The sequence below is a fragment of the Sorex fumeus genome, unplaced genomic scaffold, assembly GCF_029834395.1.
Source record: "Sorex fumeus unplaced genomic scaffold, SorFum_2.1 ptg000043l, whole genome shotgun sequence".
NCBI lineage: Eukaryota > Metazoa > Chordata > Mammalia > Eulipotyphla > Soricidae > Sorex > Sorex fumeus.
In genome coordinates this window covers 4,629,868-4,649,222 of record NW_026606100.1, presented here as the reverse complement: position 1 = coordinate 4,649,222, position 19,355 = coordinate 4,629,868, and the positions used below count along the sequence as shown (strand labels likewise).

Here is a 19,355-nt window from a genome sequence, read left to right as displayed (position 1 = left end):
GGAGTTCCTCAAACCCAAACCAGGGCTTTCCAGCCCCAGCTGCCTGTGGCCCTAGGGAGGAAGAGACTTGCGTTGTTTTCTTTTGTTTGGGGGCTATACCCAGCAGTGCTCAGGGCTTGCTTATTCCTGGCTCTGTGCTCAGTAATCACTCTTGGGGGCCGTATGTGGCGCTGGGGATCGAACCCGGTGGGCCACATGCAAGGTAAGTGCTCTCCCTGCTGTACTACGGCTTCTCACCCTGAGGAGCGATAGTGTCAGGTCACACCGGAGGCAGAAAACAATGGTGAGCTGTGACTCACCAGAATTGCCCTGACCTCAGGGATTCCCCACAGCCCGAAGAGAGGGGACTTCACCCTTTGGCCCCAGTTCCTTGGTGGTTTCCTAGCAGTCTGGCATCTGCCAGTGTCTCTCGAATCCCACGTCTCCAGCTCTTAGTGACAGATTTCTGCTCCTTACTCATGACACGGGAGAAAAGCCTCCCTGATTTCCACACCTGGCTGTGTGGGCGCTGCTCACGTGGCAGTCCCCAGACTCAGCATCTGCAATTGTCTTCAGGATCCTTGGTTTCCAGAGAAAGGCTCTGATCGGAGCCATCCCTCCTGCCAGTGTGGGGGTGCAGGAACGTCTGAAATTTTCCATTTCTGCTTTTCCTACCCACTCCAATGGGGCCTCCTCTCTCTGTAGCTTCTGTTTCTCCAGCTGGCTTTTTAATTTTTTTTTTTTTTATTTTCAGGGACTGTGGTTTCATCAATGTGTGATTTGGTTCTGTGTGCTGGGAAAGGGTGAGTCAGCAATCTTTACCCTTTGACTGTCTGTCTCTTAAACAGTTGAACTGTTCTGAGTAACAATCCCTGCTGATTTTTTTCTTTTCTTTTCTTTTTTAAGTTTTGGGGCCACACCTGGCTATGCTCTGGGCTTACTCCTGGCTCTACACTCAGGAATTACTCCTGACGGTGCTTGGGGGACCATATGGGATGCTGGGGACCAGGGATCAAACCTGGGTCAGTGCGTGCAAGGCAAGTGCCCTCCCCCATGTACTATCTCTCTGCCCCAATCCCTGTATTCTTATTTTTTCCTTTTCCCTTCATTGCTACTGCTGTTGCTTCTGCCTTGGCCAGGGATTGCCTGATTGCAGTGCTCTCTGGGGATTGCACACTTGGTTGCTGTGCTCTAAGGGAGCCACACACGTGGTTGTGTGTAGGATAACACTTCCTGCATAGCCTCAGGTAGTTTAGGTTTATTGGGTTGCTCCCATCACAGTGCTCCCATTCCTCTGTGTTTATTTGTAACTTCTTTCTTTGTGCTCTGTTGACTTGTAAATATTGTTTTTCTCTTCTTCCTAAATCCTTTGCATAGTTTATTCAGAGCAATGTCCTTTTTGTATGGACACAAGAACACATGCTTTTGTAATGTGACTCTCAGTGATATTTCCCTCCTGGGCATCTGTTCTCTCACCTAAGCCTCAGCTGCCTTTACTTTCTAGTGCCCCTAAAAGCAGGGTCCTGAAGAGGGACTGGATGGAACCAGGGCAAGCAATGAGCTATGTGCTATCCTGGCATCGAGATGGGCCTGGCCAAAGCGCCATAATGCTTAACTATAAGTTAAGAGCTTGGCCATTGACAAATGCTGTCACGATCCAAATGTAATTACTAGATTTGGACCCTGCTAGGGTTAGGAATGATTAGTTTGGCCTGAGCACTGTAGTCTGAGATCGGGATGACCCCAGGAGAGCAATTCTATAAGCTTAATGCATCTCTTACTGTGCCCATACAAAAATAGCTAGTATTGATATGTTGGTAGTTATAGGACTGAGGAAAAGAGAAACGCACCTTAAGGAGGTATTTTGCCTGAGGCAGTCAGGAAAGGCTTTAGAATACCTATTAGGTGGGCCCCTCAGGAAGGGCTTTTTTTTTTTTTTTTTGGCTTTTTGGGTCACAGCTGGCCATGCACAGGGGTTACTCTTGGCTCTGCACTCAGGAGTTACTCCTGGCGGTGTTCAGGGGACCATATGGGATGCTGGGAATCGAACCTGGGTCGGCTGCCTGCAAGGCAAACGCCCTACTGGCTGTGCTATCTCTCCAGCCCCAGGAAGGGTTTTCTTATGTTGATTTTGCTACCTGACTGAGTGCAGTGTCAACCCAGACTGCACGGGAGTTGTTGGAGAGGGAAGAGAGCAGGAGAGGAGAGAGCGCGGGTGGGCCGCAAGATGGACCTCGGAGAGGCTAGCAAGGGGGAGAGAGAGAGAGAAGAATGCAGAAGAGAGAGAGAGAAGAATGCAGAAGAATCAGGAGCAGGCACGTGGAGAGAGAGAGAGAGAGAGAGGAGAGAGAGAGAGAGAAGAGGGGAGAGAGAGAGAGAGAGAGAAGAGGGGAGAGAGAAAGAGAGAGAGAGAACGAGAGAGAGAGAGCCCAAACTGCGAGATGGAGCACGGAAGAGCGGGACAGACAGAAGGAGATGGGAATGAGAGGCAGTGTGAGACCAGAATGGGAGTGTCAGTGAGACTGGGGCAGGCGCGTGGGGAGAATGGAATAAATGGCATCTGATCTATCAACCTGCTTGGCCCTCACTTCCTCAGCGGCCTGCCCCAGGGCTCGGGCCACCCTGGCTGGGGGAGAGCAGTTGGCCCCCACCCCCCACCCCCGGCTGCCCTCAAAGACTTTTTTACAGTTGTGGTGTTATGCACTTGGTTCTGATTCACAGGAGGTTGCAAACTTGTTTTGTGGCACCAGGGATCCTAAATAGCAGACCCGCTGGGATTGGGCATGTGAAACAGTGCTGAGCATTGAACTCTTGGTCTCAAAGGTCTTGTGCTTTCAAGGCAGGTGTTTTACCACTGAGCAATCAGAAGGCCCCTATGTAACTGGAAGAGAAATGGGAGGAATTGTTGTGGGCTATAACCTGGGGCTACTTTGACTCGGGCTTGGAGGTCACCTGGACCAGGAGAACAGTCAGCAAATTGCTCTAGAGGCTGACCTGAGAGACCAAAAATTTTGAGTTATATAGGTAAATGCACAAAATGAATACATAATTGTTCTTTTGGTGGTGTTATTTTGTGGTATCAGGATCAAAATCCCGGGCCTTAACCATATAAGGTATGTATTTCATCCCTGGACTACATTACCTGCAGAGAAAAAGACATTTTTTTTTAAATTTCTAACATTTCCCTTCACAAAAAGAGGTTAATTTTTGGTTTCTAAAGAACATAGTTTATTGATAAAGGAGAAACACTATTCATAATTTTAAAGCAATCCCTTGATCTAAGTTTCTGTACTGAGCATTATCTGTGCTTGGGAAGTTGGAAAGACTGGAGGTTATTTGAATCTCTTAGTCTACAAATGCCCTATAGAAATGAGGGTGCAGTCAGCCATTATCTCATGCTGTTGTTTCTAGCAATTTGTGAACAAGACTGGAACAAGCTGGGACTGTAGACTCCAGATGTTTCCTTCCCTTTGCTCCCCCGGGGTGCTTCACAGTTAAACAAAAGCCATTGTCTTGTTGGTTTTAGAGCCATCAGCTTCAGCCTGGCTGAGCAGAGATAGACCTGGTGCAACAGACTAAAATGTCAACCTCCCCCCACCTGTCTTCAAGATCAAACATCCTGAGGTGATCCTTTCTCCCCTAAGGTCAGGAGATCTGTGACCCTCTCTATTTCAAGTCCTCTGGTGTCCTGCTGCTGGCTCTGTCTACCTCCACCTAGAGAGTCTGTGCCAACGTCTATCCTCTAGCCATGATCTAGACTATCTTCTATACCAACAGGCCCTTGTGGTTGGGCCAAACAGAAAATCCTGTGCCTAAAATATTTTCTTTTTCTGTTTTTGGCCACACCTGGCAGTGCTCAGGGCTTACTCCTGGCTCTGCACTCAAGAGATCACTCCTGGCAGGCTCAGGGAACCATATGGAATGCCGGGGGAATTCACCTGGGTCGCCTATAAGCCAAGACAAATAACCTACCCACTGTACTATTGCTCCATCTCACCATGCCTAAAACTTAACCAACTTGGTTTAGGTTCTTCATGGCCAACCTCTGCAAATTATAGCCATTGGTACAAAGTCTAACACAGAGACATTGAAATGTCTATATGGTCACCTTTTTTTGTGTGTTTTACATGACTTTCCAATGTAATTGGAAGAACGTGGTATAAATATTTTTATTTTATTTTTAATCTTGAGTGCCACTTCTGGAATGCTTAGGGCTTATTCCTGGTCTACATTCGGGATCATTTTTTGATGGGCTCAGGGGACCATGTGAGATGCTGGGAATTAAACTCGGATCAGCCATGTACAAGGCAAACACCTTACCTGCTGACTTACCTCACTGGCCCCACATATCTTCTTTTTTCCTTTTTTTTTAATTGAAACACCATGAATCACCAAGTTATAAAGACACTTATGATTGAGTTTCAGGAGTATATTGCTCCAGAACCTATCCCTTCACCAGTGCCTGCTCCCCTCCACCAGTGTCCCCAGTTTCCCTCCCACCCCCCAGCCTGTCTGTGGCAGGCACTTTCCCTCCTTCCCCATTGTCTTGGTGTTCCCTTCCCCAACTTATCCCCCTCACTCCTGCCCCAGTGCCAAGCTTCCTACTGAAGATCAATTCTCAGCTCTTTGTTTCTATTGCCATTGGGCATTTGATATTCCCCTAGCAAGTTTCTTTATATCTCACATATGAGAGAGATAATTCTGGGTCTATTCCTTTCCCTCTGGCTGATTTCACACAACAGGATACTCTCTAGATCCACCCATATTGCAGCAGATTGCATGACCTCATTTTTTGAAGGTTGCATAGTATTCCACTGTGTATATGTACTTTACTTATCTTGTCATCTGTTCATGGGCATTTGGATTGTTTTCATATTTTGGTTATTGTAGATAGCGCTGCAATAAGTATAGGAACACAGATTTTTTAAAATAATTTGTGCTTTTGGGCCCTTGAGGTATATTCCCAAGAGTGGAATTGCTCCATCATATGGAAGGTTAATTTTGAAGTTTTTTGAGGAATGTCCATAATGTCTTCCAAAAAGGCTAGACTAGTTGACATTCCCACCAGCAATGAATCAGGGTCCCTTTTTCTCCACATCCTCACCAACACTGGTTGTTGTTGTTCTTTTTGATGCATTCATTGTGTGAATGCATCAAAAAGATGCATAGTCCCTATGGTGTGAAGTGATATCTCATTGTTTTGATTTGCATTTCCCTGATGATTAATGATATAGAGCATTCTTTATGTTTTTTTTTTTTTTGCCATTTGTATTTCTTCTTTGAAATACAAATTTCTCCTCTCCATTTTAGATAGGATTGGATTCTTTTTCTTGTAGGGTTCTACTACTGCTTTACATGTCTTGGATATTAACCCTTTGTCAGATGAGTGGTGAGCAAATAATTTCTCCAAGTCTGTGGGCTGTGTTTGTATTCCGATCATCATTTCCTTTGAGGTGCAGAACTTGTTAGTTTATTTATTTATTTATTTACTTAGGGTCATACCTGGTGAAGCTCAGGGGTTACTCCTTGCTCTGCACTCGGGAATTACTCCTGGTGGTGCTTGAGGGACCACGTGGAATGTGGGGGATTGAACCCAGGTCTGCCTCATGCAAGGCAAACACTCTATCTGCTGTACTATCTCTCTGACCCTAGAATAGTTAATCTTCTACATTTCACATATGCTAGTGGTAAGGTAGAAGTCTTACGGAGTTATCTTCACACATAAGTATGTTTTAAATAAATACCAAATCCAAAACCTCCTCCATCTTTATTATTTATTTTTGACTTTTAATGAAACAAGGTAGTTTTTAATGAATGGAACTTGCTTAGAAATATGTGAGAGGAGAGGAAAGGAAATGTGTTCAAGAGAGAACACAGGCTTCTCCAGAGTGAAAATAATCAAGCAAAGAAATATAGATACACAAGTGAGACACATGTTCAAAGGAGAACATGGGCTTAAAGAGCAAACCTTACATGCTTTTTTAATTTTATTTTTTTTATAAAGTTATCATCCCTTCTATAACCTACACCTTCTGCTCTGTTTAATGAAAGATCAGTAGTAATGTCTGTATCTAAGTAGAATTTTGACAATTTTTCTTCTTTTCCCTTACTCCCTCCTTTCTTTTTTCCCTTCTTTTAAAAAATTGAATCACCAGGAGACACATAGTTACAAAGTTGTTCATGACTAGGTTTCAGTCTTACAATAAATCACCATCTGTCCCTTCTCCAGTGTACATTTCCCGCCACTAATGTCCCCATCCAAGTTTCCCTCCCCTCCACCCCTGCCTCTATGGCAGGCAACCCCCCCCTTCTTTCTCTATCCCTCCCTCCCTCCCTCCCTCCCTTTTTGCTTACTCCTTTATTTTTTTTGACAAATACAGGTTCAGTTGATACTACATGTCAAGCATTATTCTAGGTACTCTATATAGAGGGAAAAGTTGGTTACTCCTGTCCCCCCCACCCCCCACCGTTGGGGAAGGTTCCCAAGCAGTACTCAGTTCAATGCTAGTAGTGCTCAAAAATGTAGTGTTGCTCAGAGTTTGTGGTACCTGGGACCAAGAGAGCCATCCCAGAGTGTTCAGGGATTTCCAGGATCAAAGAGGTAGGAGTGCCTATGGAACGGGGATTCCAACTCAGGACCTGGGGCTTTGCATGCAACTTTGATCACGGAGCTATCTCCCCGGCCCCTATGTGTCACTCTTTAGAAACCAGGCCATGAGGAAATCGAAGGAAAGCTGGACGCTGAAAAATACTTGATAAATTAGCAATCTCTACATCGTTTACTGAAGAGTCCTGGCAATTTAGGGAGGCATCTCCCCATCCCCAGGGTGCAGATTACCAAAATTTGCTTAAACCAAGTTTCAGGAAATATCAGCGATTAGGTACCGATCTGCTGAGGGCAGCACCGGGACCCCGGCACCGCCACGGACCTTCTCTACCCCAGGCGCAATCGAGTCATTCGGCTGCCTTACCGAGCAGGACCCGGGAGCCTCCGAAAAAGAGCCCCCCCCCTCGCCCGCGGCGGTCGAGGAACTCCATTTCCCACAAGCCCACGCGCGCGACTCCATTTCCCACAATTCCCGATCCCGCTTCCGGTGCGGCCGAGGGCCCCGCCGACCGCTTCCGGGTTTGGGCCTGGCGCTGCGGTTCAGGCGGCGGCGGCGGCGGCGGCAGCGGCTGCGGCAGCGAGAGCGGAGGCCGGGTGGGTGGCGGGTAGCGGGGCCTCGGACACCGGGATGGACGTTTCGGGGCAGGAGGCCGATTGGCGGAGCGCCGCTTTCCGGCAGAAGCTGGTCAGTCAAATGTGAGTAGGGGCGGGGGCGGCGGGCGGAGCCTCCGGACCTTCTCCCCCCCACCCCCGCACCCTCCCCGACCCTCCCCGGCGCGGACCGAGCGGCCGGGGTGGACTCGGGGCCCCGCCGGCCTCCGCGACCCCCGGGCGAGCAGCCTGTAGCCTGCCGGGGGCCGGCCTCCGCAAACCCGCGATCCCCGGCTTATGAGTCACGGCCCCGAGTTCTCCGGTTCGTCACTTATGTGCTTTGGGTTGTGTGCTCTCCCCCCTCCCGGCTTTGAACCGCACGGAATTTGCCAAAGGAAAAAAGGGGGGCGGGAGGGGGGCAGCCCGCAGTGGCCGCGGCAGGTCTGGGGGCTTTGGCGTCCAGGAACGCGCCGCGCGGTGGGTGGGCGGGCGGCGGGCTTGCGGCTGGGGCGGTGGGCGGCGAGGAGCCGCGGGCGGGAGCTCGGGGCCAGCTACCTGGGAAGTCGCCGTCCGGCTGCGAGGGGGGGTGGCAGCAGGCGGCGGAGGGCTGCAGTAGGAGCCGCCTGCAGAGTTTCGGCTGCTGAGCCCACGTACTGGGGCTTACTCGCCCCCCAGACTCCGCTTCACCCCAGCGCAAATCCAGCCCTCCCCGCAGTGCGCGGGATCATCTGCAGCCTTGTCATTTGGGTGGGTGGGTGGGTGGGGGGTCCTGGAGGTTTGAAGCTACAGCCGGTGGACTTCGAGAATGCTTCTGGCTCCCCCATGCCGGGTGTAGGGGTGGGGGTCCCTCCTGCCGCTGCTCACCGAGAACCCTGCGTTGGCAGGGATGGAACCCCGACCTCTTGCCTGCAGAACCTGCGCTTAGTCCAGTGAGCCAGCCCTGCAAGCCCTTTTTTGGGTTGACTGCAGTGGTCTAAAGTTGCTTAGGACACCCCCCTACCCCCGTTACTCACCCACTTGTCACCCTCCCCTGGACGCCCCCAAGGACAGGCACAGTTATGGGGGGGTGTCTCTCCCCTAGGAGGAACCAACGGTTTCCATGAATTGGCTCGGAGCAGCCTGGTGGAGTAAGCGATGAATCAGTTGAATCCTAAAAAAGGACAAGTGGGCGAAATTCAGGGCCATGGTGCTTTGTGGCGGGGTAGACTAAGCAGCTGTGGGCTGAGTTGTGGGGTTTCAGCTGGAAGGAGGCTCAGGTGATGATGATGGAATGAGAACGTGCAGGTGCTGAGGCACTCGGAGAGAGTGCTGTGCTGGAGCAATTGAGCTCGTTTGGCATGTGGCCTGCTTGGAGGTAGTGAAATGCCAGCGCTGGAGAGATCCCCTGAGTCTGCAGGCGGATCAGCCCCAGAGAAGGCCGGCCAGCTAGGCCCTTACTCTTCTGCTGTGGGGCGGGGGATGGGGATGCTGGAGTCTGTCCCTTTTCATCCCTGTTTTGCCACTGCCTAGATGAGCCCCTTGTCACGTTGCTCGGGAAAATGGTGGACAGATCTAGTCAGGCAGGAGGTTCTAAAGGCCCACACTGGCCAGTGGTGGAAACTGAAAGAGGAAGATGATTCCAGAGAAAGGGGAGAGAGGGCATCCACAGTCCTTGATGACTAACTGGATGGAGGGGGTGGGGTGCGGCTCGTGGAAGGAAGGAAGTGGGGCTGAATGCTGGGAAACCTCTTAGGGTGGAAGGAATGGGGACTGGAGCAAGTGGCTCGGGCCCTGCTGTGGGCTAGGTCAGTTCTGCAGACTGCAGAATCTGGGAGCATTGTTTTTTGATGTGCTGGAGTTGCCTGTCAAATAAATAGTCGTGAGAGCCCACCCACTTGAGGCATGGATTCCTCTTTGGGGCAGGCCAGAACTGGGGAGCTTTAGAGGAAATGGGGCGTGTGAAAGACCTTCATGGGTGTTCAGGAGGCTCTGGGACTTGAGGACTGACTGGGTACTTTATCGTTCACCCTCCTTTTGCTTACAGGGAAACTAGGTTCTTTGTGTGTGTGTGTCTTGTTGCTGTAGCAAGCTGCCACAAACATTGGGTCTCAAAACAACACATAGATTTATTAACAGACTGCTGTGTAGGTTGGAGACCCGAGTTTGAAGGTAGGACCTGTTTAGGATCTTACAAAACTGAAATCAAGATGTTGGCAGGGAACATCTTGAAGATTCTGCGGGAGAATTGCTCCCAAGTCCATTCATCTTGTATAAGGTGGTGGTTTTAGAGCCAAGATATCTTTATTCCTTGCTGGCTGTTACACAGGGGTTGGTCTTTGTTCTGCCAATATTATTCTGCATTTTTGGTGGAAGAGGGAAGGTTGGGGCCATACGCTGCAGTGCTCAGAGCTTATTCCTGGCTCTGTGCTCAGGAGTAACTCCAGGTAAGTGCTCAGGGGACTGTGTGGAGTGCTGGAAATCCAACCCAGATTGGCCACATGCAAGGTGAGAACCTTAGCTGCTGTACTCTCTCTCTGGCCCCTTCTCATGCTTTTTCTATGATCCTCTGCAGCAGGGTGGGTTCTTCCACATTTTTCTGAGTTGGAGGAAAGATTTCAGATAGAGAAAATTCTCTATGGGCTCAGATTAGATCAGAGTGATCGAAGTCCCCCCAGCAGTGCTCAAGGGAGGCGGACGGGCCCTCTCCCCGAGATGCTCTTTCTGATGAGGTTCCTGCTCAGGACCCACCAGGGCCATTCCCATCAGTGCTGGGGAGAGGGGTGATGTGGTGCCTGAGATTGAACAACTCAGACCTTCTGTGTATCTGCTTGTGTGCTACCACTTAGCACTGTCTCACTGATGTTTCTGCTTAAAGGCTGTAACTTTATATCTGGAAAGTTCCGTCTGCTGGTTAATGGGATATATATATTATTATTATTCTTATTTTTTAATAGGCTCCTGGGCTTAAAAGCCCTTCTGCCTACCACCTCCAGGGACAAGCATTTTCAAAGGCTGTCTTTGAGCATGATTGGGGGTTCTCAGTTCTCAGATTGTCTCTTTTCTCTCCAGGGTCTCTTGAATGTCATGATTCTTCTTGCCTTGGTTTATTGTATTCACAGTTAAGAGGATTTGCAGGAGGGTGCTTGAGAGGTATTGTTTGATTTGGATTAGGATCCTTGACTTTCTATTAATTATAACTTGCTCTGGTGTTGATGCTGTTGTTTAAAAAATTGGTCATCTTGAGAAAAGGTTTTTGGTCATTGATTTGCGGTGCGACCTGGTGGAACTGGGGGTGTGTGGAGCACAGGATCGCTTGAACTTGAGGTTCCAGTGGGCAAGTTTGGCTTTCTGCCCTTCTCAGCACTCTCCCTGGCTCTTGGGGAAAATTTTGAATGCAGATAATTTACAATAGATGGAGGGAGTAATTGGGAAGTTTCAGAGGAAGGGAAAATATTACTAATTGGGTTACTGTTCCTTCTTTACTCTGGAGTGTCTGTCAAGGGCCTGGAGGACAGTAATTCAGAGAACTAGCTCATTTTTTCCCCCCTAAATAAAAGTTTAGGTCTGGAGCAATATAACAGCAGGTAGAGCGTTTGCCTTGCACGCGGCCGACCCGGGTTCGATTCCTAGCATCCCATATGGTCCCCTGAGCACCACCTGAGTGCAGTGCCAGGAGTACAGGAGTAGCCCCTGTGTGTCGCCGGGTGTGACCCAAAAAGCCAAAAAAAAAAAAAACCCAAAATAAAAGTTTATTCTCCAGCTCCTTCTGAGAAAAAGCAATTTTGATTAGGTACATTTTAGGAGAGCCCTTGGAGTACTTTATTTATTTATTTATTTATTTGCTATCGCTCCAGCCCCCCTTGGGGTACCTTAGACCATCCTCTAGACCTCCCCTGCACCCCCGTTCTGAGTCTGTCCTCACTCCCCACTGCCTTGCCAGAAATCTGCTGCCTTCCCCTCAGAGCAGAACTATCGGTGCCCTCCCAGAGACCCTTACCACCCTGCTGCAGGTTCTCGGGGCTTTGTTTTCTTAAATTTGTAATGTTTTCTTTTTTAAAAATTGTATTTATTTAGGCTTTTTGGATCATACCAGGCAATGATCAGGGGAGCTTAGGGCTTACTTCTAGTTCTGTGTTTAGGAATCACTCCTGGCAGTGCTTGGGGGACCCTGTGGGATGCCGGGGATCGAACCCACGTCAGCCTCATGCAAGGCAAGCACCCTCCCCACTGTGCTGTCACTCTGGGCATCAAATTTGAAGTATTTTCTTTGTTCTCTCTTTAAATCATTATCAAGTGTTGAAGTTTTCAACAGTGGGTAGATTTCTCTTTATTATATTCATGACTAGCTACTTCTCTTTGTTTAGATGTCTGCTTAAGTATCAAATATGCAGGACTTTTCCATGCCTGAAATGGCCAGCCACTCCGAGATATTGTATTTCCTGTTAGCTTCCCATAGAACCCCAATCTGTGTCTTTGTTATGATAAGTATGGTTCTTATCACATAAAACACTTGTTCAAAGTGCCAGGGTATTTTCCAGAGTAAGTGGTCATGTGTGCAATCTCTCGTTGCTGTGAAGCTCTAGAACCCCAACTTTCTGCTGGGTACTTAATCTTTGTGGATTGTTTCCCTTATCTATATAGTGGTAGGAGTCTGGCCTATCTCCCAGGGAAGGCGGGAGGGATATGGAGAACTCTGCTCAGGCTTGGTGATGGGTCACGTGGCTTCCCCTCCTCTCCCGCCCTTGGACCGTGCAGGTGGGGTCCTTGGAGCGTGAAGGTGAAAGCCCTGAGCCTGGTTAGGGAACTATGATACTCCTGTGGGAGTATACTTGGCTGGGTTCCTTAAATGCTCATGCTCTGCAGGACCCCAGAAGACTGTCCAGAGCCCAGGGCTGACCTTTGGGCCTTCCTCAGGGATTGGAGGGTAAGTGGGTCACTGCTCTGTGGTCTGTAGGTGCCTGTCGAACAAATGAGTGCTTTGCTTCTGGCAGAATGGGTAGGCAGTGAGCAAATGAAAGTGCTTCACTACTCATTTCTTCCAAGATCTTTAACTTTCTCTGCTATCTTATTCTTTTTTTTTTTTTTTTTTTGCTTTTTGGGTCACACCCGTAGATGCACAGGAGTTCCTCCTGGTTCATGCACTCAGGAATTACTCCTGGCGGTGCTCGGGGGACCATATGGGATGCTGGGAATCGAACCTAGGTCGGCTGCGTGCAAGGCAAACGCCCCACCCGCTGTGCTATTGCTCCAGCCCCTTATTCTTGAGGCTTTATGCCTCCTCTCCTCAGTATAGTGGATTATAGTTACAGGCCTGAGCTGACTGTTGCAGAGGGAAAAGGCCTCTAGAGGGGGCAGTCCTGTGTGGGGGCTCGAATCAAGTGCCTGGGGAGCTGAGAAAACAGGAGTGGAGTCAGGTCACGGTGACTGGCTGCCACCTCCTCTGAAGCAGCCCCCAAGGCAATGTGACTGCCCGGCCAGCCGAGGACCTCTGAGGGGCAGAGAGCTCCCCTTACACTGATAGGGAAAAGTAGAGGCTGTTTAGCCAGAAACCAGACAAAAGGAACAAAGCAAAACCCATCACAGCAACTTCCAAGGGCCTGGAGGTGCCTGCAAAGCGGGCCTAAATCCTGTCTGTGGTTTGTGGTCTCTCTTCCAGGCATTAGCCACTTCTGTGGCTTATCTCAACCAACGCCTCTGCTGGGGGCGTCTGGGGCCTTGTTTTCCCATAGGTAAGCTACAGCCCCGGCTGCTTTCTCCACAGCTTGGTGTTTGATTGACTGGATCTGTCACAGCCACCACTCCGGTGTGTGTCTGTTCCCTGAGGCTAGTGGCTTGCCTGTCTGATCATGCCCAAGCTCCAGTGCTCTTGATCTCAATTAGGAAGCAATTGTCACCGCTGATTTCACCGTACTGGAGTTTCCGCACCAGGCGTGGCAGTGAGTGGGTCTTTCTCAGCGGCAGTAGCCCTGTGCTTGGTTTGTGCTGCCGAGCCCTAGTGCAGGAGTTGACAGGTAAGCCCGTTGACGCTTCCCGTGTGCCCTGTTAGTAGACACACTTGTTACTCGCATTTCCCCCTGCTACTCCCCTTCCTTGCGCAGGCCTGCTTGCAGTGCACACACACCTGGCTTTGTGTGTGGCAGATTGCACACTCTCTTGCTGCACTGGGAGTCCGGAGTGCGTGGTGTGTGTGGACTGTGCCAGCAGCTAAATTTATGGCCTCTGCTTGCATGGTTGGTTCTTAGTCATGGAGCCGTCCGTGTTCATTCGGTTTTTAAGATGAGGAAATGGAAGCATGCAGGAGAGGACCCTGCTGCGTATAGGTACGCTCTGTGTCTTACAGACAGTGCTTGTAGGATCCCTCAGGAAAAGAGGCAAACTGGCTCCTCTGGGGAGGGCCTCCCCAGGAGTGCTCAGGGCTCTGGGGCCACTCCTGGCCAGAATTGGCCATCCAGGCCAAGGGGTCCAAATTCTCGGGCCCAGGGATATGGAGCTTCTTTGCACTGTTGTGTTGGGGACACCAGGGACACCGTGGTGGTGCCCGGGGCCTCCAGGGCTGTACCTGGTGGTGTGTGTATATGTAGCAGGGGCTTACGGTGCCAGATTGGAACTTGGATCCCAGCCCAGACTTAGCGTGTGCCCCCTAGCTGCTGAGCTATCTCCTAGCTCCACCAACCACTTTATTTTTTGGCTTTTTGAGTCACACCTGATGATGGCTCTGGGGTTACTCCTGGCTCTGCACTCAGAAATCACTCCTGGTGGTGCTCAGGGGACTCTGTGGGGTGCTGGAGATTGAACCCAAGTTGACTGTGTTCAAGGCAAATGCCCCAGCCGCTGTACTATGGCTCCGGCCTCCCCACCAACCACTTTGGTGCCAACGACTACACCCAGCGGTTCTCATGGCTTACTCCTGGCTCTGTGCTCAGTGATCACTCTTGGCATTGCTCTGGGGATCATACGGGGTGTCAGGGATTGAATCAGGGTTGGCCATGTGCAAGAGCCCTCGCTGTACTACCTCTCCAGCCTTTAACTTGTTTTATTTTTGTTCCCAAGTTTGTCTGTTTGCTTTTTTTCTTTTGACCACACCTGGCGATGCTCAAGAGTTACTTCTGGTGGTACATGGGACCATATGGGGATCAAACCCGGGACAGCTGCTTGTAAGGCAAGCTCCCACCCACTGAACCCTTCAGTCCCTCTTATTCCCAAGTCTGAATCTCCTCTTCCAGAGTACTGTGGAAAAAGGATCCCCACCAGTATCCTGTTTAGGTGCCACTGTGACTGCTGCTCTGGGGGGCACAGAAATGAGACCTTCTAGGAGGAGGGTCATTTGACAATGCTGTGTATCGCACAACTCTGAGATGTTCGTTTCCTTAGTCTATCAGCAGACTAAGAGCCTGGAATGAGGATGTCCATCACGTGGGAGCCAGCAGCAGGTGGAGGGTGTGGAAGGGCTGGAGTGCATGGTTTGCATGCGGGAGCCCTGCTTCCATTTCCGCATTTCGTTGTCCCCTGAGCACCACCAGGAGTGTGGTATAACCGGAACCCACCTCCCTCCTCCAGCTTTTCCCCTCCTCCTTTCCCCTTGTGGTGGTGGTGATTGGGGGTAGTTGTACACACACTTTGTGCTGGCAATGCCACACTTTATTATTATGGCACTGACTTGTATACAGCATGTGACAGTACCAGGGCCCAATTCTTGGCATCATGCCTGCAAGGCAGGAGCTCTACCACTGAGTTATCCCTGGCTTCCCTACCTCTAAGTCTTTTTTGGTTCGATTGATTTATTTGAAAGCAAAGGAGTCCAGACTGTTACTCTATGGCTCTGTTTCTTCCCCCCCCCCCCTTCTTTTGGGCTACAACTAACATACTCAGGGGTTGCTCCTGGCTCTGAACTTAGAAATTGCTCCTGGTGGGAGCAATAAGGGATGCTGGGGATCAAACCCTGGTTGGCTGCATTCAAGGCAAGCACCCTACCTATTCTTTTGCTCCGGCCCCTCTGTGGCCGTGTTTAACAGGTCAGGTGAGTACCCAGTTCTAGAGAACAAAGAGGGGTGCACTAGGAGCCGAGGGGTCCTTTTCTAGAAACCTCCACCCCTATGAGAGTTGTTTCCTTCCACTTTGGATTTTTTTTGGCGGGGATGGGTTGGGGGATTATGCTTGGCAGTGTTTGGGGGCTACTCTTGGTACTTTGGGGTTGTTCCCTGCAGTGCTCAGGATCATGTGTGTCAGCGAAGCATGTGACTCATCCCTTTAAACCACATTCCCTGTCCTCCTTTCCAATTTAATAACAAATCCCTTCCTAAGGGGAGGGGCCAGAGGGTGTGACTGTTAATAGAAAGAAGTTTGTGACTAGATAGTTAACTGTCTCCTGTAACTCTAGTAACTCTTCCTTAGGGCTCCTTTTTATAGAAGACATTTGACCTCTCTGAGTCCACTTCTCTTTCCTTTGAACATCTTTGTCCCCATGCAGTGCGTGGGAGGCCCTGGGGGTCCCTCTGGGTGATCCTCAGTCCAGCAGGGGTTCGGTGCATGTGCTGAGAGTGCGCCAGGGTTCTGCAGTGCTGCCGCTCATGGGTCACCGGGCGCCACTCCACATCAAACCAGGGTTGGCTGCATGCACGATAAGCGTCTTCGCCCTTGTACTGTCTTCGAGCCCTGTTCTTTAAACTTTGTATTTTGCGACTGTTTTTAACGGAGAGTCTGGTGCAGCGTGCCCAGGCATACTCCTGCCTGGACTTCACGGATTCTCGCTTTTTTACATCTTTGTGCATGATGACTTAACAGCCGAGTGATGCCTTGCTCCCTCCTCTGGAGCCTGTTTTCTCCTTAGCTCTGACCTCTCAGGTTGGTCTTAGCGTGCTGCCTAGTAACCTGCTGGAGGGTGGAGTGGCTAGGGGATCTGTGACCTGGCTGCTTTTGAACAGAGATTTGCATCCAGGGTTAGGACAGGGGTGGGTGGCACAGTGGGTGGGGCATATAGAGGCCTGGAGCCCTGGACCTTCTCTCTCCACCCCCTTCCCCCCCCCCCCCACCCCGTTCCTAGTCTTTTCATTCTGTATATTCCTGTTCCTTCCTGTGTAGGCTTCAGGGGGGTGTGGGAGGTAATACTTATTGGCTAACAAGTGACTGATCCCTGCCCCCGCCAACCTTCTGTTCTCCTTCCTCAGCTTCCTTTCAGTCACCATCAGAGGAGATGTTTGAGGAAGTGAACTGGCAGCTGTGTGTGGACTGGAGCCCCCATTATAAAGCCGATGGGTCACGCTGGGCCCTTGGAACACTGCCAGTCTGCTTTGATGCATGCTGGAAGTGTTCACTCTGAGAGCTTCCGTGACTCCCTGCCAGGTTCTCCGAGGTGGTGAGGCCACTCATGTCCTGAGCCAGGGATGTGGCAGGGCAGAGACCGGGAGCCACGACTGAGGAACTTTGCTGTCTCGTGCACTGTCTTCGTCCTGAAATGTCCCACACTAGTGAACGACTCAAGGACACATCTTCAGTGTGACTCCACGTGTGCCCTGTTGCCACCACCAGGCCTGAGTCTTGAATAGATCCAAGCAGCCAGCAGGTGCAGACCCCACACCAGACTTTTGTTCTTGACCTTCTGTCATGACTGCCGTCCTGCATGCAATCTTGTCTCTGCCTCTTCCTGCTCATCATCGTGTCTGAAAGCCAGCCTCATGGGTAGCAGTTGTTCTTATTTATGCCACGTTGTATTCCCTTCAGTGACTCTATCCCTCACTCCATTTCTGTTCTCTGCTGGATAGATGTTTGGATTAATTCCAGGTGTCAGCTGTGTGAAGACAGCACCAGGTGTGTTTAGGTTCATGTTTTCTAGTGAGTCCATACACTTACTCTCTGGGCTGTGCCCTGAGGGCTAGCCTGGGGCTATTGCCCACCAGCACTGTCAGCACTGTCCCTCGGGGTACCAGTTACATATCCACCACCCATACAGGGAAGTTGTACTTGTTTTGGTTTGTGGCCGCACCTGGAAGTGCTCAGGGCTTACTTCTGGCTCAGGAATCATTCTTGTTTGTACCCAGGGGACCATATGCAGTGCCAGGGATCAAGCCTGGGTCAACTGCAGGCAAGACAAATGCTGACCCTTTGTACTATCACTCCAGTCCAGGAAGTTTCACTTGTTAGATATCCTTGTCCCCCGTTGGCACTTGAACCCAGGACACACTCGAGGCAGGTGCAGTCTCTCTCTGAGCTGCATCACCAGCTCTTAAAAAAAATATATGAAGACACTGATTTACCAAGTTGTTCATAATAGAGTTGTTTCAGACATACAATGTCCCAACACCAGTCCACCACCAGTATCCCCAGGTTCCCTCCCACCCCTCAGCCTGTCTCCTTGGCAGGCATATAACATTTACTTCATATTACTTGGTCCGATAAAACTTAAAGGTGGGCTGGAGCGATAGCACAGCGGGTAGGGCGTTTGCCTTGCATGCGGCCGACCCGGGTTCGATTCCCAGCATCCCATATAGTCCCCCAAGCACCGCCAGGAGTAATTCCTGAGTGCAAAGCCAGGAGTAACCTCTGCATCACCGGGTGTGACCCAAAAAAGGAAAAAAAAAAAAAACCAAAAACTTAAAGGTGTGGCAAATAGAATTATCACAAATCACTAAAAGTCAATTTTTGATGATTAATTTCTGTATGTTTTTAACCTTTCTTAGTCTAGTAGAGTATGCACCATTAGTGCCATACTCAATGGCATATCATGGGAAGTTTCTTCTGTCCTTTAAAGCTTTTGTTTTGGGGAGTGGAGGTCACGCCTGTTTGTTCTTAGGGCTTACTCCTAGATCTGCTCTCGGGATTTTTCCTGGCAGTGTTCAGGGGACTGGAATTGAACCTGGGTCGACCATGTGCAAGGCAAGCACCTGACCCGCTATACTATCGCTCTGGCCCCTAAAGGAGCTCTTTTATTTTTCTTTAAATTTTATTTATTTATTTTGCTTTTGGGTCACACCCGGTGATGCTCAGGGGTTGCTCCTGGCTCTGCACTCAGGAATTACTCCTGCAGTACTCAGGGGACCATATGGGATGCTGGGAATTGAACCCGGTTTGGCCGCGTGCAAGGCAAACACCCTACCCGCTGTGCTATTGCTCCAGCTTCATTTTATTTTATTTTTATAAAGTAGTTCACAATATTTAATTACATTTAATATTCAAGCACCACTTCCACTACCATTATACCTTCCCGCCACCATGTTTTGGGTGTTTCCATCCCAAACTCAAACCCCTGCCCCAAAGCAGAACTGAAATAATTTATTTTTTATTGTTACTATGAAGAACCACCAACAATGCTCCAAAAAAGTTTCCTTAGAGGAAAGTGTGTGGAGATTGTTGTATTTCACTCAGGGGCCATTAAACCCTTCTATAAGAGATCACTAACATGTTAAAGACTGAGCCTTGTGTGCATATATGTCTGTAAAAATATATTTCCCAAAAGAGCTCTTTTAATACTTCTTGTAAAGCTGGTTGGTTTCAATGCTGTGAAGTTTCTAAACTGTTGCCTGTTCATGAAACTCTGAATTATTTCTTCAAATCTGAATGATAATCCATCTTGATAGAGTGTTCTTGGTGAGGTGTTCATTTCATTGAGGTGGTGGTTTTTTTTTTTTTTTTTTGGTACTATATCCCTCCGTACTCTTCTGGATATTGGATAGATCTGCAGTACATCTTACACTTCCTTTGATATGTAACTTTTTTTTTTTTTAAATCTGGCTTTCAGTATTTTGCTTCTGTCTCTGTGTTTTGTCATTTTGAGTACAAAGTATCTTGGAGTTTCCCTGGCTGAGTCTATTTTTGCTTGGATCCTTTGGACCTCTTGGGTCTCAGTGTCTGTAATCCTCAACTCTGGGATGTTCTTATTGATGATTTCTGTATTGATTCTTCATCACATTTATTTTCCTGTTCTTCAGGGACTCCAATAATTCTTACATTGTTCCTCTTGAACTCAGTCTCATATTTCTCTGATATGCTATTCATTTCTTTTCAGACTATTCAGTTTCCTTATATTTCCTGCTCTTCTTTGAGCTCCTTGGTCTTTTGCTCAGCTTCTGTTATTTTGCTGTTCAGAGTACCTGTTGACTTTTTTTATATCACTTACCATATTTTTCATTTATTTTTCTTTTTTTGGGAGGGGCACACCCAGCGATACTCAGGGGTTATTCCTGGCTCTGCATTAAGGAATTATGCC

General features: G+C 49.3%; 1 protein-coding gene across 5 annotated transcripts in view; it reads left to right on the top strand.

Annotated features, from left to right (window-relative positions):
* The first annotated feature begins 7,141 nt into the window (after positions 1 to 7,141).
* Positions 7,142 to 19,355, top strand: part of MED15 (mediator complex subunit 15) — a 67,829-nt gene continuing 55,615 nt past the window's right edge. For 2 of the 5 annotated variants that reach the window (XM_056120694.1, XM_056120693.1), the window contains exon 1: positions 7,142 to 7,282. In XM_056120694.1, the coding sequence (XP_055976669.1) occupies positions 7,215 to 7,282 (68 nt within the window). In that variant the 5' untranslated portion in view covers positions 7,142 to 7,214. Of the gene's footprint in view, positions 7,283 to 7,386; positions 7,500 to 19,355 lie in introns of those variants that run through there. The other 3 variants (XM_056120696.1, XM_056120697.1, XM_056120695.1) reach the window with 3 other exon arrangements.